At 43.9% G+C, this 25980-nt stretch overlaps 1 protein-coding gene across 3 annotated transcripts; it reads right to left on the reverse strand.

The window, feature by feature from the left end:
* Positions 1-256: 256 nt before the first annotated feature.
* PIP4K (phosphatidylinositol 5-phosphate 4-kinase) lies at positions 257-25487 on the reverse strand. Of its 3 annotated transcripts, none has more exons than XM_077657842.1 (9): positions 25362-25487; positions 24807-24903; positions 24116-24268; positions 23495-23641; positions 19440-19502; positions 16496-16534; positions 13610-13723; positions 7573-7882; positions 257-3493 (listed from the first exon to the last, which is right to left on the reverse strand). In XM_077657842.1, the coding sequence occupies exons 1-9, from the start codon at positions 25424-25426 to the stop codon at positions 3309-3311; spliced, it is 1173 nt and encodes a 390-aa protein (XP_077513968.1). In that variant the 5' UTR covers positions 25427-25487; the 3' UTR covers positions 257-3308. The 3 variants fall into 3 exon arrangements, with proteins under 3 accessions (XP_077513968.1, XP_077513969.1, XP_077513970.1); XM_077657843.1 differs by lacking the exon at positions 19440-19502 and adding an exon at positions 20561-20617; XM_077657844.1 differs by lacking the exon at positions 19440-19502.
* Positions 25488-25980: the final 493 nt, after the last annotated feature.

Below are 25980 nucleotides of genomic sequence, written 5' to 3' on the forward strand. Positions count from 1 at the left end.
CACTTTTTTTTTTCTTTACATGTTGTGATAAAATATACTGTGTATAAACTTTTTTTTACGACATTCCGCAAACTGCCAATGAAAGGGGGCCTGCGGCCCTGTCAAGCTGGCTTCTGGCAGCTTTTTCTGCAGGCTCCCTGCATCATGTAATGTGATGTGAATAAACTTCTTCTTCTTCTTCTTCTTCCTCCATCTTGTGCCAGATTTGTGTACTTTCTGGGTGACAACAGCAGGCATACAGTGAACACACAACACATTTCATGTCTCTAAAAATTTATTTGAGTGTCATAGAAATAAACATATGTACACTAAAAATAATACACTCACAACTGAAGAATCTTTGTGAGGATGCCCCCTCGGTTTGGGTATGGCAATGTGCCTGAAGAACTTGCACAGCACACAACACAGAGCAACACAGCTTTTCGTCCCTCTGTCCCGGATACGAATTGGGACCCCACCGAAACTTCGACCAGTGGACACATCCTATGCTGCAAACTATGTAACGTTCATGCCCTGAAAGCAACTACAGAATTATACGAACAACAATACAACACTGAAAACATCAATCATTTGCAAGTATTACACCTGAAACTACACAAATCACTTCGGTGCTTGCAAGCGCAACCCATGTTTTGCTTCCATGGAGCTTTACAAGTCTGTTAGTTCTTCCATGCACCGTATGGAATGCACACATCAGCATTATACGACAGATTATGGTTGTAACTGTTTGATGTATCATGTCAATTTGAGCCCTGATGCATAGCAATGGAAACTTAGACATGCTTTGAAGAACATCACAACCTGTTTGTAAAAGTTTGGGCCATTTTTTTTTCCCTCCCACCACAAATGTCAAGGTCCACTGCCCATGCCACTATTCACAAACAACCCCATCCTCAGCCTCTTGCAGTGTTCCAAGTTCCTCCTCGGATTGGGTGCATGCAGGCTGACTTGCACAAACTCATATGTACACTGCCACTGTGCAATAACAACTGTCCTAGAGTGAGGCGACCTCCTTTGTTCGACAAAGCAAACAACTTGTTTAGGTTCGACACGATTAGACTACCACTAAGAAGCTTGGTAGCAAACTCTCTCAGAACACTGAAAGGGGGGAAGAAATTGCACTACCACATACATATCGGTACCTACGTAAACATAGCTAAAATTGGCTTACCCATAAACAGCAATACTAAACCACCTGGACAGGTGACATAGTGGAGAGGTGCAACACTGGTGGTATACATAATATATAGCACTGAGTATTATTGATCTTTGTCTACTTGTATTTTCCACCATATCCTTTCACTCCACGCAAGAAGAAAAAAACTGAACTGCCCTCGACGTGCTAACAAATTTTCATGCACTGACCCCCAACCAAGAAGTACCTGATGCTCATTGCAATGCAGCTGGGCTAAAGACAGACAAAACAAGAAAATGCTTGGCCACAGCTTTGAAACTAACAGTTTTGCTGCGGTATACAAAATGTTGGGAGATGACTGCATGCTCCATGTGAAAGAAAAAAAAGAAGAAACGTGAATAACGCCCAGAAGCAGCTTGTGAGTCACCAACATGGAATCAATGAAAGTGTGGCGAATGTGATCAGTCTGGAATTGGGACTAGTTGTGTAGAGGAAAACAAAAAGACTAATAACCACTCAGTTTGCAAGTACTGCACACGCACACACACACACGCACGTACATGACACATCAGCAGCGACGACATTGTTCGCTTGACATTCCTCACTGAAGATATACGATGCAAAAGCTGAAGAGAATGAGAGGTGCCAAGGCGGCTCTAAAAGACACTCGATTAGCTTCGCACAAATAGCAAGCATACAAAAGTCCCATACAACTGCGTGCTGGAGGACACGGAAGCAATACTGAACCTGTGTCTGCACGGACTCCTTTTTTTTCCCTTTCACTCCTGCCGACAGCAGACCACAACACGGTGCTGCAAACTGATAAAAAAGCAACAGTAGCATTTCACGGGACCTAGACTACCGCCACATGAAGAGCCAAGTGGAGCTTGCATGAATTAAATAAAAGCTCGAGCTGGGATGAGGACATCACGACCTACAGTCTGAGCACATTTTGAGCTTTTGCTGCGTTTGAAAAGGAGAGCGTGAACAGTAGAAGCACTGGGTATGTTCAGGCTCAGCACGGATGATAAAAACTGGAACGACTGACTTCAGCCACTGTGCACAACGGACAAAAACTGCTCCCTGTAACTGCAATAGGTAAAAGGTTAAAAAAAAGGAAACGTTGCGAGCAATACGCACATCCACCTGTTAAACATGACACGCTAGAACGGACTGCAGATGCAAGTTCGCAGTTCTAGACTCTCTGCACTACACCGTTGGGCACATGTGTGCAAGTCACGGTGTTGTTTGTGTACGCAGATTAGCACCCCCTATCAAGTGGGGCCACTGCGCAGCAGTTTCCAGCACCTAACTATCCATCGCTCATTTTGGACCACCCAGCTGAAGCAGTGCATGCAGGAGGACAAGCAAGCCAAGGCCTTCAAGCTCAAGTCTCTGATAGGCTTGCAGTAGACCGTCAACAGTTCTGCACATCCTTTGCACTCACAAGTGGAACACAATGCCAACAAAATGTGTCACGAAAAGGGTGCTCTCGCAGCAAAATATACTTACATTATCATACACTACCGATGCAAAACTATCAGCAGCTGCTGCAGGTAACACTTGGTTTGAAGACACTGCTGGAAGCTTTCAGCGGCCGAAACAGCGCCCTAATGGAGAAGTGCACCGTGCCTGGGAACACTGCAGGGCAGTATCAACAACAAAGCCTCGAATAGTTTTGCAGCAGTAGCGTATGCACAAGGACATCACACGCGTATATCTTTCATGGGGACCAGTAAAATGTGGCCTCTGCTAGGAAGCATATTAGAGCAACAGGTGGGCAAGACGACAAGGAGAGAAAAGTGGCAAAAATCACAGCATGGGTACGGCTAAATAAAGCCACAGTGGGCTTCCCAGAACCCGAAGCTCACTGGCACTAAGAGTTCCTGACACGGCAGCGATGCAGGTGGCCTCACTTGGGCAAGTTGGGCACATCTTGGGGGGGGGGGACAAGGGGGACCGTGCAGAATGCCCTGGGGCTTCACAATCTAATCGAGGGGAAGTATGAAAACGCACAAAGAAACACAACAAACGAGACCATCAGGGATGGATGAAAACAAACTCGCAGCGATTAACACAAGCCAGCTCCTCACGACAGCAATGGAGAGACACACTCACCCCCTTTCCCCAAACCTTTTGTAGGTACACAAAGCAGACCAGTGCCAGGGGGGTTCTAGTCTATCGCTTTGGAGATGAAGTCAAGAAAGCGCTTGGCATACTGTTCTGGATGCACCGTCGAGATCTCCGCCCCTGCGCCGTGTTTCATTGTCTTCGCTGCCTGCGCGGTGCGTTTCTTCACTCCGTAGTGTGTGAGCACATCAACTAGGGCCATGAAGTACACTTCTTTCTTGCCAGAGCCTGAACACAAAAAAGAAAAGGGAAGCCAAGGTTACAACAATAAACTGTTTGTCGGGTAAAGACAGCAGAGTGCTTAGCAGTTTGGTTTGGTTCGGTTTATGAGGTTTAACATTCCAAAGCTACTCAGGCTATGAGAGAGGCCGCAGTGGAGAGCTTAGCAATGTCTCTATGTCCTCCACCTGCCATAGTTGCAGATTATGGCACACATTATTAGACTAAATATCGAGTAAGAATATGCTACACAACATCAACAGTCTTCATGAATGTGTGCTTCGCTGCTTTTTTACCACTACATCATCGCCACAGCCGAATGACCCACATTTTTAACTACCAGTCTCTCGCGCTGTGCTTTGGATGTAGTAGTCTTCATCAACTTCCATCCATGCGCAATGGATCCAGAATGCAGCACTATCACATTAACCAAAACCACAACGGAAGTGAAAACCAAAGTGTAAGTGCACCCAATCTGAATTTGGCCTAACCATGTAATATCGTCCATCATCTTTTTTTCTTTTTTTTTCGAAAACGGCCATTTGAAATTGGATGGTCGACCTATACGCGGAGTCGAACCATTTCAGGGTCTAAGGTAGTTTCAGCCGAGCCACAAGTATCGAGCACCCTGTGCCAGAGCTCGTTCCTGCCAAGATTCCTCAGCTCCATGTTTCGAAAAGGAAAATCGTTATTTCGTACATAAATTGGTTCTGAAAATAAATATTCTAAATGCATGCCATTTACCCAGCTCGCTTGCACCAGTGGCTGTTTTTGTGGACAAGCGGTGTACAGCGAGAGAGCTAACTTCTGGTGACCTCCAGAGCATGCGTATGTCACGCCGGAATCCTAAACTATAATAGGTCAATGGCAATTTGGTTTGCCGGTTTCTATGCTAGTCAGCTGGGAGACATGCAACTGTGGACATCAGGAAAGCGTGTTGTTTTATTGCCTTTGACCTCCACTGGGGAAAGGAAATGGTGCAGTATCTGTCTCACATATTGGTGGACATAGGCCTTTTCTCCGCCTAAGGGAAGAGATAAAGGAGGGAGAGAAAGAAGAAATAGGTGCGGTAGTGGAGGGTTCCGGAATAATTTCGACCACCTAGGGACCTTTAACCTGCACTGACATCACACAGCACAGGGGCGCCTTAGCGTTTCCGCCTCCATCAAAACTGCATCAAGCGTTTTTTTATTTGAGCTGCTTGCTGCACGCAAGCTATGATCCCATCCCTTGGAGGTTGGAGGGGGGGGGGGGGGGGGGGGGGGGGGGACATATGTGTTTTACCTATATCTGGAGCTGATTTTTCCATCCCAATATACACCGTCTGGAATGCACTGGATGCCTGAGGCTATCACTTGAAACTCCAGCAATCAAAAGCATTACCCACCCATCAAGATAACCCTGGCAAGTTAAATTTACAATCAAGCCCATTTACATTCAGTGCAAGAGAAACCTGTGCTGTTGTGCATTTCAAACGCTACTCAAATAGCCTGACCAATCACACAAGTATGCTTAATTTAAAACATTGACGATTGCAATGAGCATTTCCCAAGTCTCTTTTCTGACATGAGAGGTGCTACGATCATGGCAATTAGGGCGCCATTTGCAGATAGCCTAGACATAATGAACAGTATGCACTGGAAAACACTGCAGATCAGCATACTTAAGCAGCTGTTGCTGGCCACAGCAATCACTTTGGTCAAAAAAACAGCACAGTGTCTCAAACAAAGGCCAACCACTTGCCAGGACAAAATGTTCTCAGTGACTTCATTGACAATGCACGAAACACTGCAGGAGAAAAAATATTTTTGACTGTAGTGTCCCTTTTAAGATATTATGTAGAAAAGAATTGCTGTCTTCACTGATGGTGACAACACTATCACAGCAACAAGCACAGCAACCAACCCTAACTTTTTGTACGCTTTCCAGAACGAAAAGTTTCATTCAGCTCGCAAGCGTATGCGAACCGCAGCCCACCCTCATTGGAAGACACGTTGTTGCGGTGGATTGGCACCGCACGGGATGCACGGCTCCCACTGAGAGGGCCATTAATCTGCGCGCAAGCAGAAAGCTATGCCCTCTGCATAAACATCGATTCCTTCAAAGCCTCGGAGAGCTGGCCTCGTGTTCAAGATCGTGTGTGGGGAGAGAGGTGCGGTCAATGAAGAAGTCGTCAAGGGCTGGCAAAACGTCCAACTTCAGGAACACATCGCAGCCTACAACCCAAACGATGTGTCCAACGTGGACGAGATAGCACTATATTTTAAAGCGCTCCCGGATATGACGATTACTTTCAAGGGGGACCCTTGTACTGGCAGGAAGAGGAGCAAGGAGCATGTGACTGTGCTTTTAGCGGCCGACATGACTGGCACAGAGTGTGTTACTCTCCTTTTTATCGGGAAGGCACTTAAACCCATATGTTTTTATAACACCAAGCACCTTCCAATCGACTATTGCGCAAATAAAAAGGCACGGATGACTTCTGAAATATTTTGTTCATGGCTACAAGAGATGGACCATCGATTTAGCGCCAAGAAACTTATGGTGCAGCTAGTGGTGGATAACTGCTCTGCGCACTGCAGCGTTTCTGATCTCCAGGTGATCCGACAGGTATTTCTACCACCGAACACGACCTCTGCACTACAGCTGATGGATCAAGGCATCATCCAGTACGTGAAGAAAAAAATACCGGAAACAAGTTTTGGAGCATATGCTGCTCTGCATGGAGCAAAAACAACCATACAATGTAACGCTCCTGAGTGCAATCCATATTTTGGCACATCCTAACATGCCGGCAGCAGTAGTGGCCTATTGCTCAAGCACAGCTGATTTGGGCAACCGGAGCTGCCTGAAGGCCTGCAGGTCGCAGCACCTGACAAGGATGAAGAGGATAGGGCACTCGTTGCCCTGCTTCCCGCTTAAGTACAGCTCACTGACTACTTTGGAATCGATGATGGCGTTACTGTAGACGGTCAGTTGCCTGATGCAGAAATTATCGCCAATGCTCTCGGGGCGACTGGCGAGGCGTCCGACGAAGACGACCAAGACGACCCCCGCGAAGAGCTTCCGGCACGGCGTACCACTCTTTAATGAAGCTGTGGACGCCCTCGCTGTTTTGAAAGAATTTTGCCTGAGTAGTTGGCACATGTGCGAAAAATTGTCGTTGCCGCTCAGCTTTCGAAGAAAAAACAAACAACCATTACAGATTTTTTTGTAAAGTAAAGGTACAGAATGAAAGCTTTCTTCATGTGCTATTTTTGTTGTTCATACGATAATTCAGCATTCGGATAATTCAGACAATTTTTTTACTCCTGTGAGATCCGAATAAACGAGGTTTTACTGCACAAACACTCGCCTATCGCCATAAAAATCTGATTATTGTGGCAGACTTTTCAGCAGCTGCCGTGGATGCTTCAACCATGATTAGTTTTATCCTGTCCTTAAAGCTAATTGCTGGCAGCAAGGGTCTCAGACAGGAGAACATGACTGGCCTGGAGAGCCTGGAAAGAGCTGTGGTAAGGTCTGCTTTGAACAAGTGGACTTGCATAAAGCAGCTTTTGAAGACCTAAATGTCACTTTTGGTGGACGTAATATTTTTAGCTGTTATACGCACAGTCCACTTACTACGAGCCTGGGATATAACAAATGGAATCCACATGACCATCAGGTTCGTCATAAGTGGGCTCGACTGTACAAACTTATCCCAGTTCTGAAGTGGTGACTCCGAAACACCATAACTCGACTCCTATGTGGAGGATGAAGGCATAATTATGCAGGCAGGGTTATAATTTCACCCTCACTGCATTCCTTGATGTCAAGGGAAACCAATGGCATGCGTTTTAGCAAGTTCCCTGCTGCAAAATTTCTCAGAAGCTTTCTCTACGAAGTTACATCACATAATACATAAGTGCATAAAAGGACTTGTTTGACATGAATTAAATGGAATATTTGGAATCAGCATGACAAAGTACATGTTCCCCAAAGATTTCATGATTCTGACTTCATTAATAAACATTTTTTTTTTAAACCCTCTTCCTCCCTTAAAATAAAATCAGAACACGGCACACGAACGGATGAGCAGAACACACCATCAAGGCTGCCAATGGCATAGATATCCCTCGCTGGGTTGAAGAGACCGTTCGCAATTCCAAGTTCATTGCGGAAGCGCCCACCACCCGGGGAGTCCGGTGGAGTGGGCACAGCGTCAGCCAATCCCGATCCGGCCGAGTCCTCGTCTTCATCCGAGGGGGGCAGCGCATCACTGCCTCCCGTGCCATTGTCCACCTCCTCCATAAGTGCCTCTGCCCGTTCTCGTTCGAGGGCTTCCTGCTCGGCCCGCTCCACGTCGTGGATGCCCAGGCAGAGCGAGTAGTCCATCACGTTCATCTGGGCCAGGAACTGAAACCATGGGAGGAGCGGTGAGCGAGAACTTTCAGACTGCAGGCCTTGGTTTCTCCGCTGCACTAAAAGCTTTGCCTGTGCCAATCACTGTGGCGCCCTGTGCTGCAACTATGGCCAGCAAGGTATGTATACTCCGTTTCATACATCAGGTGCAACGCTGTGAAAGGTACGAAAGTAGTCCGCGTGGAAAAATAAAGAGAAAGCACGATGGTCGAGAGATGCAAGGTGCCGGCAAGGGCCGCCATCCTCATTTCCGTCGCCGCCTTCCCGAGTGGCCAATCTGTTCCATAAGAGTTGGCGGGCCCGTGTGAGGCACCGTTTTTATCGACGAGTGGAATAATTTGAGTATCTCCGCCATTTATTGCAAAGCACAAATCATTGTCACGCAAGCCGTCGTCTGCTTCCATGGCGGCTGCACCTGCACCGACCACTGAGGAGGTGCACAGTTTTCCTGAACTTTCCTGAACTAGACCTGCACAACGTCTGCACTTTTTTTAAACGAATGGAGTCGTGCAGACAGTGCCATCTTGCACCGATGAAACGAATGGCAAAGTACAGCACCGCGAGAACCAGTTCACGTAGTGCAGGCGAATCGAACGAACCTTTTGACAGCGTTGCACCTGATGTACGAAACAAAGTATAGTAGTACATGGCACAGAGCCGCATGCAGCCAAGAGGATCCATTCCAATGCTTTTGCCTGGGGCCGTATTAAGGAACGGTCACAAATCAGAACAAAAGTTATTGACAGTGACGTCAAAATGATGAAACGATGAGGCATCGTCACTTGACGCTATGAGGAATCAACAGGGTGGCCCCCCCGAGCATTTATTTGCATGGCAAGGGACCATCTGCTAAATTTCTGTGAAAAGACAAGAAATGTGCAGGGATCAAAATAACTAATATTTTATTTGCCAAAACATTGTGCTTAAAGTTGGAAAATATTAAGCAAAGCAAGGAGCATACACGAAATTGTGGGCAATTTTGCTGCAGCGGGGGTGCGCTAGCGGTGGTAAATGTCAACAAAACACTTTGCACGAAAAGAGCTGATTCCACAGCTTATTGTTTTTTAAGTCGCGTCTAAAATCAAGCTACTGTGCGGTTGACCGTAGTGCGCAGAAAAATCTGAACAAAGGCAGTGAAGGCTATGAGTCTGCCGAGCAAACTTGCAAGGAGCGCTTGGTACGAAATCGACGAAGACAACTTGCTAAAGTCTGAGTTGTTCAGCCCTTACAATGTGCAGTATGTGATGTGTAGTTGTCTGTTTCTTTTCCCTTGGGAAACAGAAGAGAACCACGAATTGCGATGTGCGCAGAAAAATAAAGTTCTTTGCCACCATAATCATGTTTTGTTTATATGTAGCTGTGGAACAAGGTGACCGTGGGAACCCACCATTTCTGCGCACCAACTTTGCAGATTGCCTTCGACACCCGCTGCATGCACTTGCTAACTGTCGATTGTGTGATGCCAACGTACGCCCCATTACCAACGCAGTTTGAAAGCCACTAGTGGCAATGAACGACAGTGCACACACCACCTGCCGCCGCACCGACAGCACACTCGCACGCGCACCTCCCAGTTAATCGGTGATTTCGTCGCACAGCCACTATTGAGTCTGCTTCTCCAGTCGAAAAAGGCGTCGAAACAGCTCGTCCGGCAAGTCAAACGCGTCTTCGTGCGCCCTCCTTCGCGGTTGTTCGCACTGGCGTAGCCACCTCAGGAATATTGCCACGTACACCGCCGCCATTTTCTGTCATGAACGCAACTGGCAAATTCACCGCCTAGAGGCGATCATAAAAAACAATCAATTTGTGCCTGCATAATTAGGAGTGCAACGTAATCACTTCTGCAACATCCGTGACGTAATCTGCAACCACCCATGACGCAAAAGAGCAATATGGCTGTCGGCCACGGCCGACCAATAGGAAGGAGCAGGGCTAATTGATTCGTTTTCGACAAGTTTGTGACTTGATTGTTCCGTGATACGGCCCCTGGTCTTTTATGTGTAGTCCTGTCTGCCAGGTGCATCCAGTATGCATTTATTAAGCAGTCTCTTTTACTTCGCCTCTGCCTTCCTTAGACCTCAGCCCCTCATAATTTGGAGTTAATGTTACTGCAGCAACAACAGTTCAGGTATCATTTGCATTGTCACTTTTCGCATTCACTTCTGTCTCTTGCTTGCAAAATTTTTTTTACAGCCTAAGTTCTTATAGCCAGACCCTGCCTCCTTGGGATCTTGTGGCTATTGCTTGCATGAAAGAGCGTCATCAGATGGAAAGGTCAAATGATCCTCTGTTTCGCCAAGAAGACGAGAAAAATGCAGAATAGGCAGAAGGGACATATGTACAGCTTAATGCCTATGGAATCATTACATACTGGGCCAAGGGGAATCACATAGCTCTCTTTAGGTGCATAACTGGAATAAACTTATGGCATGCATGAGTGGCAATTCAATTTCCTTCATGCCTTCCACATGAAAAAAAAAAAAAAACTTTAAAGAAGTACGGACAACAGGCTTCTGATCTCATGTTTTTGTTTCTTTGAAATGGTGCGTGAGGCATTAGTATACATGGATAACGACAAGAAATTTGCCTGGAACTGCAAAACAATTAAGAATCAAATTTGTTCTCTCGTGTTGTTTGGGTTTTGGTTTCAACAAATAGAACAATGCTGAGGTCACATGAGGCATACATTAACTGCAACATAATCATCGTTTCATATTTTTAATTCACTCACTCTCATACAAGCTATTCCCAAGAGCCGGAATGACAAATAAACAAACATGCATTAGATCACCACTTTTCCACACCTCAGGAGCTCAACGTTGTCTCAACTTGCCTGTTGAAACCGAAACCAAATGAACATGACCGAACAAAGCTCAAGTATAAATTTTTGACCCGGCTTAAGCGAATTCCATTGACATGCCATGTTTACTGATGTCTTGTGCAGCATTCTAAAGAAAGAACATGCAACCAAGATTTGGTTTCCCTACTCTTTTAAAAGTAAATTTTTGTAATCTTTTTCATGCCGATGATAGGCTTGTCAAACCTGATATCTGTTTTCATTAGTCATTATACAATGCACCAAGCTAAATGATTTTATTACGGTGACGGTTCAGGATAGTTGGCGGCGAAACTTATGTAGTAAGAGCACAGTCCTTCAATACATTCACTGGCTATGAAGCGTCGCCTTGACACTGTGGGAGAGTTTTGCATGCTACCAGCAGCGGCTGCACCACAGTGGTATGTGTCATCTAAGGACATTGAGCAGATGACCGGGAAGGTGACAGCCTTTGTCAGCAAGTAATATTGCAACAGACTGCCACATAATTTTTACCTTTGATTCTGCATGTTGTGACCGGTACGCTGAGTGTAAGTGCTATGAACGTGCTGAAACGTACTGTCTGCCATTCTAGCTAAGAAGGGACGAAGGAAAGGCGCGAAAAGTGGAAGCGGGTCATACCGCGGCAGTAAAATGGAGGTTCAACATTCGACTCCCTGCATGTCCATGTTCATGTAAAAAAAAAAAATGCATGAAAATAGCGCCTGTGGCTTTCTTGCAGTGGTTTTATTTTATATTATTTCCACTGAACAGTTCTCCTTCCCATTCTACAAGGTTCCACATGTGGAGGAGCCGCAATTCAGCCATCGGATGCAGTATTTTGGGCTGACCACTGCTGCTTTAAGTTGAACTAGGATGTATGATAGTCAGCTGGCTGGGAAAATTCTGACAATGTGTACATGAAACATCTTTTCATGCCACCACTAAATCGCGCTGCAGAAATAGCATCCATTTGTTCCCATCAAACATTTCTCTCCACATTCTGACTTCGCTACTGAGACCCACAAAATATTTGTTCCACATAAAATAACTTGCACGTAATCTCGCTCGAAAAGGATCAAACACAGACTTGAGATACAATATGTGCCGTAGAGTACCAATGCAGGCACTGCTTCCATGTTCTCAGATGGTCAGTGGCACCCCTAGCAACAGATCCTGTCTCCATATCCTTGCTAGGAAACTTTATGACCAGTAGAAGTGCTAAAGCACTCTGGTAAGGATTACACAGCACGGTAGGAACAAGACAAGCCCCCCTCTAGTGTCCTGTTTCTTCCGTGCTGTTTAACCCTTACTAAAAATGCTCCCTTTCAAAGCGTCAAGTGCCGCACATTGCAAGCATTCTTTTCAGCACCCCAACGGATGCACAGTGCTGCGACGTGCTCGTGTGCATGGCAGTGCTGGTACACTTTCGAAACAATAAAAAGCGAGATGCAGGCTGTCAAAACTTGATTGTGAAATGCTGAGCCTGCTGCTGTGTTTCACTGGCCCTCTTTGGGCTGGTGAGGATGGGTTTTACAAGCAATGCGACAATGGTCATCCTAACTCTCACCGAGTTCACTCCGTTATAGGGCGCTGATCAAGCGAACGGCCGACACTGGCGTGATAGTGTTAAAAAATTGGAAAGGTGTACATGATGACTGCACGTACAGTCGGGGACAAAAGTCTCTGGACAAAGTGTTTCGTAAACAAAGCCGATAGCTCTATTGTTAGCTGGCGGCTAAAGACCACTTTTGTGGGAGTGAAAATAATAATCCTGTTCTTTCCCCTTTAGAAGTGGAGCCTTCAGCTGGCAGATAATAACAGAGCTATGGGCTTTGTTTGCACAACATGCGGTACAGAGACTTGTCCCCGACTGTACAGTATGTGTCATACATGGAGAGAATAGAATACGAAGAATGATTAAGCTGGCACTTATGGCAGAGAAAATAGGTTTCGCTGCAAAGCAAAAAAAAGAAAGCGCAGAGCACTCGAGAGGAGGAGCATGAAGCGGCACTCCTGCTTCACGGTGAAACCTGCTTTTCTCCATGATAAGACCTCCCTCTAAATATGACGCATGCTGTGCACTGTACAAAGTTGTAGTACAATGATAGCGGCATTTACTTTACCATGGACTGAGCTAATCTGCATAAGGCATAACTGAGGAGAGAAACTTCTGAAATACTGCAATAAAATCAAGCATGTCAGTGCTTCGGCTTCCTGAGCTCTCATAGAATGAACCCTGAAACAATAAACAAGCAGCATTGAGGTATATGACTGTTTTCCCCTGTTTCAAGCACACAATGGCTCATGTTTGCACAAAAAACCATGCAACGCAGACAGCTTTAAAGCACAGTAGGCAAACTTACTTTTGTAACAAGCACAGGTTCCATTTGCAGTTTTTGAGAGGAACCTACTGATTCAAGTATAAAAGGATTCATGAACAGTGCTTTGCTCGCTCTAGACCACTTTTCGTGTGGGTACAGTTTTGTTCAATATTATTCCATGACATGTGTTATGCTGACAAATGTGAAATGCAATAGGTCATGTTGCCGTGAATCTTTGTACTGTTTGTTAACACTCCCAGCCGTCACCACTAGGCTCTATGCCTTTATGCTTTATGCCTTTATGCTTTATGCCACCAGACTTATATCGAATGATTGCAGCCACTGCTTCCACACTGTTCCAGATTGTTGTAGTTGCTTAGGCGCCTCATCTCAGTGGTTCCTTGCCAAATCATTCAGTTCCTTGTGGGTGCGAGTCACCCAGTAAACAGTTTTCTTTTTTTGGAAGCCCTTTTGCTGTCTTCCTGATTGCTGCCATCATTCAAGATAAGTTGAGATCTCGCGTCCCAAACAGAATGATAAAGCTGGATGCTCGCAGCTTAGCAAGGCATGTAAAGCACTCACGTTAACATCGGCAGTCAGCAACTCCAGGAATCGTTCCTTGGCGTCAGCTCCAATGTGGACTTTTGTGCCATCCTTCACGAGGTCATTGTCCTTCAATGTAGGAATGTCTTTTTCCTTGAGGAAAACACCGAGCACACAAAGACCAGTACAGCAACCAAGTATGAAAATTTCCAACCCTGAAATAAAAGCACTACACCTTTCGTAGTGACCAAACTACTGCTACAAGCAATCCCAGCAAAAACGTCAGTTATGAAATGTCTTCTACAGAGATCTGTATGACCTCCACACAGCACTTTAATAATTTTTCAAAGCTTAAATGAAAGAAAGACACCACAATGAGACAAGGAATAACAAATTTCCATAGCCATCATTAACAAAATACAAGTCAAATCCATGCAACTCAAATATATAAAATGCTGCCTTTGCATTGAATACAGAGAAAAATTGCAGAAACACTGAGTGTAGAGGTTACTACTACAATCTCCAGAAAGAGCGAGAGAGCCCTGATTGCAAAAATGCCGTCATTCAGACATGGTGCTGCTGACAGCTCTACAACCACTCAGTTGTGTGCCTACCGCTTATCTTTCTGCATCACCATGACAATGACAACCTAAAAGGTCGAGTACTCTCATTATGCCTTCGAGTGGCTGCTTCATAAAGCTCTCTAGTGCTCTATAAGGCCGCAGCATATTTAGTGACTCAAGATCGAGCACGCAAATCACATACAGCTACTACACTACATGATAACGATTTCCGACACCGAAGCGGAAGCTACGGAGCTGAAACATGTCCTCTCTTCCAAAGCAGTAGAATATAGTCCCCATCTGCAGTTATCAGTTTTATCATAAAACATAATATATAGCCAAATCCGTTATTCACGGCATACTTCTAACGCAACTGCCAACTTTAAATGTTGAAACTCAAGCAAAATGCAGTTTTCTTAATTACAATGCCCCGCCGCGGTGGCTCAGTGGTTAGGGCGCTCGACTACTGATCCGGAGTTCCCGGGTTCGAACCCGACCGCGGCGGCTGCGTTTTTATGGAGGAAAAACGCTAAGGCGCCCGTGTGCTGTGCGATGTCAGTGCACGTTAAAGATCCCCAGGTGGTCGAAATTATTCCGGAGCCCTCCACTATGGCACCTCTCTCTTCCTTTCTTCTTTCACTCCCTCCTTTACCCCTCCCTTACGGCACAGTTCAGGTGTCCAATGATATATGAGAAAGATACTGTGCCATTTCCTTTCCCCCCAAAACCAATAAATCAATTACAACAAATTTGCTAGGCTCGTCTAGTAACAAGGAGCTTCAACAGATGGCACCAGCTGCTCCAGCAATGGAATGAAATTACCGAGTTGAGAATACCTCACCAAGTGATCAGGTGCACCATCATCATGCAGCCAAAATATTTGATGTGCGCTCCACTTCTACAGCAATGTTCTCTTCATAGCCAAGAAAATTTGTCACCAAGTATAGTTCATTCGGAGTGCTTGCCTCTGAACTGGAGTGCTCTTGGGCACTCCATGCTTGTGTGTTGGACTAGCCAAGCACTCACAGTCACATTGGTGCCTCCTGCCAAGCTTTGTGCAATGCCAATGATACCCAATATTGTGGTGGCAAACACTGAATCTTGACTGTTGTGAAGTCTGCGCGTTTACATTCTTCTAAATTTTAGTCACGTATACATATTGCTCTGAATGTACCACAAATTACGATCAGGTTTAACAGTCGTGATGTCAATAGTAACTGCATCTGTGCAGCGTGCAAGTATGCAAAGAGCTCAACACAGAACCCCTGTTGGGGTTTCGCACAATGCAGTGATAACAGACACATACGCCTCACATATCACAAAAGCTATCGTAAATGTTTTGGAATGTTGAATATATTCGCATATTAAAAATTGGAGGATGCTTAAGCTTCGCCTTTAAGAGTGGAACGCGACAGCGTGTTTCAGCACTGCCAGGGAGTCCATGAAACACCACCACCCGTTCTTCCCAACACTTTGTTGTTGAAAATACCTTTCAACGCATTTTTCATTTTTTTGATTGATTCAATTAATTGATCAATTACACACTCCACCATCAAAGCATTGGCTTTTTCCTTCTGAGCATTTTGATACCTCTGACCCCTCTTACCAATTTTTTTTAAATTTCTTTAATTACTCATTTAATTAAACTGATTTCATTAACTCGTCACTGCCTATCACACACCAATCAATCATCAATCACAAGAACCACAAATTACCATGAGACACTTTTTTTTATGCAGCCCCCGATTATTGCCGACATGCGGTGCCGACTACTACTACTCCGACGGCTTTTCGACTGAACGAGCTGTATAAGCTGTCGCGTAAAAAGTCATTGTATTTTCAGGGTGCATTCACCCTAAAACCTGCACTGACCCTAAAACAGTCTAAAGCCCCCACCTTAAGCGGCAACAATGGCATCCAAAGTTCAGTGGCTAAACATGCCACATAACTGGAGTTTAACAGTTCGTTAGTCAAAATAATCTGTGCCACTGGCCACTTCAAAAGAAGAATATGAATGTGCTTTCAGAATCTGCAATAAACAAAATTAGCTGAATGTTGCTAAAGATTACTCGACAAGTGGGCGTTCACATGTCCTAATTTTGTCAGATTACTCCTCTGAACATTCAGCATATTAATACCTCCTTGGGCACATATTCAAAATTGCATATGATTTTCTCACGCAGAGGCACAGGTTAAAGATATCATTACTGTTGCAATCAACATGGACGAATTCACAATTTTATATGCAGAGTCAGTTTTGTATGCAGAGAAAAAAGCCCTCAGATGCTTTTAGCCCTTTTAAAATGCCCTTAGCCATTTGCAAACGCATGCGGCAGATACTGTCAAAATAAGCAAAACTTACCCTTTCCTTTTCGCTGGCTTCTCTGTCCACCGTTGACCCCTGTGAACGATGTTAAAACTGTCAGTGCTATGATGTACAAATTGTTGGACATCATAACCTTTCTTTGCAAACATCTCACACAACAGCATTCCGTCACTGCCAGACAGTGGATTTTAACATAACCCTGAAGTAGTTACTGTAGTTACTTTCAATATTTCTGATGTCATATGACGGAGGCAAGACTGTGACCACAAAATTTTTTAAGGCCATCTTGTACCGACACTATCTTGCTACGGTAAAAATTATAGCTTCAAATAAGAGGCAATGAAGCACTTTGTTATATTATAAAAGGCAACTATTTGTATCAGCTGCAAGAACAATTTCTGGCTCACACATGAAAGAAAAAATTACACTGATAAAGGAAGCACTTCAAATGATTTTGATAACAGAAAAAGCATCAAAATGCCATCCACGTAGGGTTAAAATTACACTGATAAAGGAAGCACTTCAAATGATTTTGATAACAGAAAAAGCATCAAAATGCCATCCACATAGGGTTATAAGGAATATTGTGACTTATGACCAGGCAGGCTTGCGTAAATGCATATATGTGAAATTTCCTACAGACTACTTCTGCAAATTATATCTTTGCAAATAAAACATGGCGCTGGTTCAGGTTAATAGGTTTTCAAACCACTACCATGTACTTTGCGCCCAAAAAAAGCAGTGACACTATGGCAGCGAACATTCGTTTTACTCTTCCTCTCATATTTAACTCCTTCCCTATCACACCTATTCAAATCATTCAATATGAATGGTGGTGCAAAATGCCCCATTCTGAGCACTCTGGGCTGCTTCTGAACAAGCAACGCTATTCAGTGGGTTGAAAAACGACTGCACTTCAGTTTCGGAACCGTTTTTTTTGTCAGCCGCATGAGGGATTATTTATAAATTAAACCCGAAACCTGTCAACACGGAGCGACCACGCAAGCATGGCGCTCAAGGTGGCGTCTTCTTCTCGCACTGACCACCCTCAGCAGCGAAGCTATTCTCGAGATTTTCCAGTGTTAACACTTGTCTCTGTCGAACAGGTGTCATCTTTACGCACATAGCTGTCGCTTGCACCTACAGAGTCGACTGCTCCCTCCAGCCCGGACTACCGACTGGCGCTTGCCTGTAACTTTTGTTTCAACTGTTACCAAGGGGATTCACTGCTTTCAGGGCCTCTCTGAAGGTACTGGCCATGTTGTTCTGAACAATTTTGTGCCACCAACAGTGTAGCAGACATTTATATGCACGAAAGTTTGGGGTCCACCTTGGCACTGCACTGCAGAATTGAAGAGTAGTTCAAAGTGCTACACGCGAGCAACTGATTCTTTTTTTTTTTTTGCAGACCGGAAAGTTGAGCATGAAGAGTTTAGTAACTTTGAATACTCATTTTTACCACAGTAATACGCCCAACAAGCACTCTAGATTTTCTTTTCTCTATTTTCTGACTAGATATATGTTTGATATTTTTGTATTTTTGTGAGTCTCTCAAATTTCGTCAAACAACGATTTTTTCCTTCGTAAACAACATGCGTTTTCTTTCTTTGTATCACTGAAAAATGAATTATATTAGTTACACAATGATGTGCCACAACAAAGAAGAGTTTTTCAATTAAAAGGTGAAAAAGAATTTTATGCAAACCACCCTGAAAATGCCAGTTTGCTCATGGCAACAAAACAGTTGAGCACTTAGCAAACCTCGTCCACTAGGTAAACAGTTACTCCAGCATGTAATTAATTATCTACAACTCGGGAGCAGTGGACTGCTCATGCCTTCAAATTAATGAATCCAAAACATCTCAGAAAAACGGAATGATCTTTTCCTAACGATATGGAAAAAGAGCATCACTATTTTCATCCAACTTTAAGCACATATCTGACACTAAGAACTGTTTTACCAAGGCTTGGTTGATGGTTCCAATAATCCAATAATAATTGTGCAAGCATGCCAACAAATAATCTCCCGCTGCCAGTTATTCGACCTTATGAACAAGCAATACTATAAGCAGATTGCAGCTTAAATGTTAAGAGCGCGGACAAATGCACTTCTGTTCCCTAACCTAGACTCAAACATCCACCCATTAAAGCCAATAATGAGACATGTTCAGTTTAATTTATATGAATTAGCGAACTGCAAACATTGAAAGCATACAACTCTGCAGCATCACTGCACTAATGCAAGGTAAATTTGCACATAAGTGCGATCACTAGCTCACACATAGCAGAGGCTGCCAACTCCTATGCCTTCCAACCTGACAAACATGAACATAGCCAGTAATTAAGAGCTGCGCGTGGCATCAGTACGAGAAATAAATAAGAAGAGGCAAAAACATGGGAAAAGTAGCCGTTCTGACAAAAGCAGTTCTCTTGTATACATCCCAGGCCAAGCTTCTTTTATTTCTTTCATTAAGGGCACTACTGGGATCACAGAAAAAGAGCCATATCAGCACAGCAGCCGGGCTTCTTAAGCATGAGGTCAGTGACAAGTCATGATGAAAATCTCAAGCAAACTAAACTAACATACAGCAGGTATGCACGTGCACAACTGCAATCAAGTCACTTTTCGTTATATTTGCTGATCAGCATGCCCGGCAGGCTTGCACACACAGTCAGAGCAGTACTGCCATAAATGCAGCTGTGGGCATCCCGGCTGACGTGACTTAGCGAGGTCCCCATCAGAGGGCTCACACGCGCACATAAGTTGCGAAATAAGTTCCCCTTCAGAAGCGACTTTGTTTACATTAGTCTTGCCTAAAGACTGGAAGTTTAGGAATGAATTAGAACTTGGCACTGCCTGTGTTAAAAAGGGTCAAATTAATATTGCGAGCATTCCCCGAGAGAGGGTGGTTTGTTAAAAGCAAGGCCTGCTTTCCACACACATCAAGCAATAAGGAGACAATGCCTCACGTTCCCTTACCTGAACAAGGCCAGACGACGACCTGTGCTTTAACAATGGGCGAGGCTTAGAGCTGAGGTATCCCTTCACATTGAAAACGTTTCCTCATCAAAAACCTACTCGGAAAGCATCACGGCCACTACTCACTAATGGTGTCCAAAAAAAAAAGCTAATGCACAAGTGCAAGGCTTAAAAAATAAAATGCAGTGTGGATATGCTCTTGTAAGGCAAGTGAGTGCTGCAATGGTGCTCAGTGGCAAAGAGTGCTAGAATATGTGCAGCACACTTCCAATAGGATGCATCTTTTGTTGCCGACAATCAATATAAACATAGTGCTCATCACTCAGAGCAACATTTCTAGGTGTCTCAATAAAATAACAATTAGTTCTACATAAGCTTGAATGTTTATGTTCACTTTTATTATGAAAGAAGCTCAGTCATAAAAATATTTTATTGCGCTGTCACACTGCACTAATGAAATTGAAATATTCACACACCTGGCATTATAATTATAAGTAATAGCCACTTTAACTGCTGCTAAAGTATCAGCAAGCAAATATGCGCAAATCATAGCAATGAAAGTAATAAAATAGCTGGCTAAAACAGCGAAGTCTCTAGTCAGCTTTATTTTATATGTTTAGGGGTTGGACTTTTCGGATGAAACTGAAAAAGGCCAAAAAAGGACGCTGAATTCGTTCTTTTCAAATCGGTTTTACCCAAAAAAGGTCAGCAGTTCTTGACTCCTAACATGTACCCCACAACTAAGTGGCTGTTGAATGCAAGTTGTACTCAGTCGCTAGAGAAAATTAACGAGTCAGCTTCAGGCAAGATCGTTGGATTAAGCAGCACGGTTGTGCATCTTGAGGTATATCTCCACGAATTAATGCAGACAGAGGTGCAAACCTGGAGTCTCCACATACTCTGCAGGCATCAGCTTAGGGCTGTTGCATGCTTAAGTGGGTCTGTTTATTTCACTGCATGTAACGACCCTGGCAATGTTTCTCTCCTCAACACGTCACCGTCAACGTGAAACCATGCACAAGCTCCTGAGGGTGGTTTAACGGCAGATCAACTGCTGCGGTCATCACGCGAGCTATGTGATGCATGGCCTCCTAGTGCCTCTGGATTTGTGCTGCGCTCACCTTTTCTTTCTTTCCGATCCGAAACTTTGAAGCGCTTCCTCTTTTCACAGTTCCGTCCTTGAGTGAAAGAGTCAGCAGCGTGTCGCAAGCAAGAAATACACGTGCATTTCTTACAGTCAGATAAAGTGATTCCGACATGGGGTGACTAGCAGAATTAAAAGAGTGGCTCTACTTGCCGAAGCGTGTATACATACGTGTAGCTCTCTTCTGGCTTTCGTGTGTTTGGCTTTCGTTTACTTACTTTTTGCACAACAAATTTTTACACTTTTGCAATACATCTTTCTACCATAGCCTGATCACCTAGCTCTCCTGCTGTTACCCTTTTTCATGACGATGGCATATTCTCTTGCAAGCACAGCCCTGAATGTGACCATATCTGCATTATTTACTGTTGCATCAACTGCTTGTGCCTAGGAAGATGCTAAAATAAACCCTACGTAGCTTGTAAAAGCCCAGAAATATAGCATATATCACCATAGAACAAAAAAAAAACTAATTTTCCGTCGGAAATAATATTCAATGAAACAAAACTTAAAAACTGAATTCTGAAATAAACAGCAAAAAATTCCGCCAAATTTCCAGACAATAAGAACCAAAAATTCCAACCCCTATGTACATTCAAAAGGAAAAAAAAACAGCTACTACGTACAGTCACTGATGCAAAGCAAAGTTTGTGCATTAGCAATATCATGAGCATCTGTGTGGACTTCTATAATGTAAAGTACTGCAAGCCATCAATAGTGGAAAGGTTATAACTCCTGGCTACCACTTAAAAGCTTATTCAGTGCACACAATACGTGCATAAGCAATAGAAAAAAAATGCCCTTGCTCAAATAGCATGTGCTTCAATCTGTTTTCACAATTTCAGTAAAAGTTCTGCAGTCCAAAATTGAAAAAAAAAAAAAAGAATGATTTCCAACCTTACTTGCACCTACCACAGTGTACACATCAAGTTTATGCCCTATAAAATACTGTCAAGGTGTTAAAAGATACAAGTTTTAATGGTTTCAAGATCAAATGGGGAAGGGGGCTTAGTAGAGAGTAAAAACATCACAACACTAAAGCAAAGGATAGCCACTAGATGCACAAGTTCTAAACAGAGGTGCAAAGTACGAGTGCAGACACACAATCTCACAACTACACATAAAGCACCACTGCACACGAAACGACAGGGGTCAATGTATTGTACACTGAATCAAAGGCAGCATTCAGGACATAGCCTAACCATTTTGAACAAACAAGCTAAAGAAACTGCCTAGATCTAATACCATATGATCTGTCTAACCAAAAGGCAAGCAACTATTGGCGATGTAGTTTCGCAGAAATGAGCAGACGTACAAAAGTTCTCAACTACTTATATGAGCCATGGGCGCTCGACTACTGATCCGGAGTTCCCGGGTTCCAACCCAACCCAGAGCCCTCCACTACGGCACCTCTTTTTTTCTTTCACTCCCTCCTTTATCCCTTCCCTTACCGCGCTGTTCAGGTGCCCAAGTTATGAGACAGATACTGCGCCATTTCCTTTCCCCAAAAACCAATTATTATTATTATTATATGAGCCACACAATAGACGAGCAGACAGTATTTCTTTCCCGAGGCTTAAAACTAAGTTCGAGATGACACAATTCAGAGCGACCTGGAACTGTGAAAAGAAAAACAAATTTTGTGTGGTATCATTCTTATGCTCATATTAACCCTTTCAAGTGCCATATCTGGTTTCGATTGAAAAATAGCTTTTTCGTCTGAAAGAATTAGTTTTTCAGTTCAAAATACCAGCAGTTCATTTTTTACATGGATATGCGAAGTTTTGTACAAAGTGTCCCAGTAGCCGGAAATAATTCTATCGAAATGCCCAGATTTGACAGGTAAACACCTGAGGGATCATGGAATAACTCCGGAATTGAGAAAAAAAAACGATTTCATTGCTGATGGTAAAATTTGCATGCATTAATGGCGGAAGACACGCTACCCAGCTCACTGTTTCATGAAATATTACTTACTGCATTTGCTATACGGCATAAAAACTATTTTATTTGTGATATAAATGAGCTAAATTCACTTGAAACAAAGAAATCGCTGATAGGTGCAGCAAGCCCCCAGAAAAAGCTCCAAGTTTGTTTTGCACACAACTGTGTACCAAGGACCTTAAACGGTTGAAGCTCGTACAGCGGTGTTTTTCCCAAGACTCAGAGCCTTCTCTTAGCATGACTGTAACGATTGTTTTAATGGATGCTCAAGTTTTACTGAGAAGCTCCTGTTTTGCTAAATTTGATCATAAAAACCTCGGGAACACTGCCTTTAAAGAGGCTCTGAAAGGGGCTTTCAATAATGTTTCAGTATACCTAAGATGTTAATAGATAACACTTCACAAATATCCTCCAGCAAGAATCTTTTTTCATGTATTTTGCGGAAGCCATGTTATCTGTAGTCAAAATTTGAATTTCCACATCTTGGCGCCTTTCTCCTCTCGTCACTTTTTACGCGCTGAAATCTCTGCGCTCCTCCACCAGTCCCCCTCACTCGCCCCTCCGCCAGCTGCTGACAAACGCGGGAATTCCCCGAGGAGCGGAGTTGGCACGGTGAACCAATGAGAGCAGTCTGCTGCTGACTTAACGAGCACTACATGACTCGTTGCACGTGTATTCGGCGGAAAACTGGCACCGCTGGTGGCCATGAAGTGCAGAAGCGGGAGTTTTTAAAAATGTATTGTAAATTACCGGCTGACTCTAGAGGTCTTGTAAGCGGCCCGAAAGCTCGGTGGCCTGTACTGTACATAATGAAAGCATTTTATAGCCAACCTTGAACACCCTTTTAAGGGACCCTTTAAGTATGCCAAGCTGAAATAGCCCGTGCTATCATTCACTTAAAACAAAGAGATACAAAAGACACAAAGCTGCATTTGACAAGAACCAAGAAAGTAAGAGGTGGTTGTACCTTCAGATCATACTTGACATGGACGTTCAAGTGGCTGCTGAAGATGTTGCGAATCACAACAAGGTAGGTCTCCGCACCTTCAACGGTGAGTCGGTACATTGCCAGGTACTGGGGGAGTAGGGTCTTCCCATGCCTCTCCACCACGTACTGCAAGCAACACAAACCTACTCAGCCCAGTTTTCTGTTAAAGGCTTTCGCAACACCTCTGTTTCCCCCAACGTACAAAAAGTGTAAAGGACGATGACCACTAGCTTTGAGCAAATATGTATTAGAGCCCCATCATCTGCTTCGCCATTTCTGTGCAGTCTTTCTCAATGTGGAACATCCGAGACCTGGCCAACAAGCTCCCCATCAGGTACAATCCAATGATATTCACGCAAAATTGCCATAAACTCAAAAATCAAAGCACTCTGTTCAGCCAGTTCCCTGCGATAAATAAAACTATAAAAAGATGTTTCAGAGCAGTGAATGCCAAGCGCTACTGACGCAGGTTTTATATATATAGCAACATTAGTCTGAAAATAGCCCAATGAAAGCGTTAACTATGCAAAGTAGGGTGCTGCACTGACAAGGACACAACAAAAAAGGCTTTTGCATCATAAAATACAGCTCTGAGCTTACAGGATGGTACTCCTTTAGAAGAACGTGCATCTGTTCCACTTCTTCACTGATCAGAGTCTTGATGATGAAAAGGCGGTCATATGACTGGTAGAATTTGGAACCACTGCGCCCAGTTGACTCCACTGCTATGGGCTGCGACTTTGTCAGTGAGTTCTGGAACGATACGGTTTACAAACAACGCTAAACACAGAATCACTAAGAGTCTTCACCTATACACAACCGTATATTGAAAAGCCACCACCAAAATCAACAAACAATGATTTTGAGAAGCATTTAGTACACATGTGATTCCTGAAAAATAAAGAAGCGCCGACCAAAAAAGCTACAGTCAAGATGACAGACGTTTCGACTTCCACTTGGAAGCCCGTGTGGAAGTTGAAAGTCTTGTCATCTTGACTACACCTTTTTTGGTCGGTGCTTCTTTATTTATTTTTCACGCGTATTCACTCGACCGGACGAGATTTTGTCAAACCTTAGACTTCAGCATGTGATTCCTCTTCGAAACATGGCTTACTCTTTGCCATAAACCGTTTTTTTTTTCTTTCAGTCAAGTAAATGTAGATATGTGAAGCATTAAAAACGTTGCCATGAGGAACAAGATATGAAAAGAAAATCAGGTTGCAATAGTGACTCACTCCTGGTACAGATAACGTCAAAAGATATGGCATGGGTAAGAGAGGCCACAACTCACCATGTAGTCGACATCGTCGATGCCAAACCTTTCCCTCAGGTTTCTGAACACCAGAGGACAATACTCTTTGACCTTGAAATGGCTTGGCATGTTCTCTCTGGGCAAGGCAGAAAGCAGATCACATTCCAACATGTGAAAGCGGGGCATCACGCTCCTGCCACTCTAGCATAGCTGCATAATGCTGTCAATTCAGCACTGCAGCAACAGGAAGTATTTGACGTCTACTGCCTAACTTGAGCAGCACATTACGTTGCATGGGGTGGCACAATTCACACCACTGCCACGAGCCATACAAGAATTTCTCTGGCCATGTGCGCTTACCCGAGCACACTCTTAATCTTGTTTCTTCGTCAAAGAAAGATCAGCACAACCAACGACAGCCCACTACACAAACTTTACAGAAGCCATACAATAAAGCGCTGCGTTCTCTTCACACCAACCAGGCCTGACACCACGGCCAATCGTGCTGTCGATCCAACAGAACCAACAATGCTAGAACCACAAAATGGCAGCAGTTGTAACTTAAGTCACACCCCTTCTAGCACCAGCACTTACTTGTTGAAGTGGTGGTTGTCCACCTTGATTTTGGTAAAAGCCTTGAAATCATCCGGCATGAGCATAACTGGGACATTGACGTGGGTGAGGCCATTGATCTGTGAAAATAAAAAAAAGAAAAGGCTATTAGCGATGGGCATGCAACTAACGAAACACAGCTCTTGTTCAACAGCAGGTGCTAGAAGCCAGTTCCTCCTCAAGTTAAACATTTGATATGTTACAGAGAAGAAGGTGCCACAGAAGAAAGAGTTCTGAGAAGAAAATTGTTTAATGCTGTCATGATCACTAAAGCCCATAAGCCTGTGCTAACTGGACCATTCAGACTGCCATCATGTATGCTGCTAGCAATAGGAGCGACAGTCCATTGCATTTTTAGCCTTGGACATGTGAAGGTGAAAATGTGTGTTTAGAACCTTTCATTTTTGGACAAAATTTTGACATTGATATGTCCACCCTTCAAAATTTTGTGAAAAGCCAAGAAGCATTGTTCTTGCGGTTTTATTTTTTCAAATACCTTTCCAAAACAATAGTTGTCAACTCGCCAAGTTTGCTAATGTTAACAGCTAAAGGTGTGAAATTAAGTAGAATCCCATATGGTTTCAGATTAGCTCTCCACAGC

This window comes from Amblyomma americanum, chromosome 3 (assembly GCF_052857255.1).
Source record: "Amblyomma americanum isolate KBUSLIRL-KWMA chromosome 3, ASM5285725v1, whole genome shotgun sequence".
Lineage (NCBI taxonomy): Eukaryota > Metazoa > Arthropoda > Arachnida > Ixodida > Ixodidae > Amblyomma > Amblyomma americanum.

Excerpts from the sequence above, each read along its gene's own strand:
- PIP4K (XM_077657842.1), bottom strand. The coding sequence starts at position 25,426 with ATGCTCATGCCGGATGATTTCAAGGCTTTTACCAAAATCAAGGTGGAC. Across the intron at positions 13,724-16,495 it reads AAGCCAGCGAAAAGGAAAGG|GAAAAAGACATTCCTACATT; the intron begins GTAAGTTTTGCT and ends GTTTTCCTCAAG. Across the intron at positions 7,883-13,609 it reads TGCTGACTGCCGATGTTAAC|TTCCTGGCCCAGATGAACGT; the intron begins GTGAGTGCTTTA and ends CCATGGTTTCAG.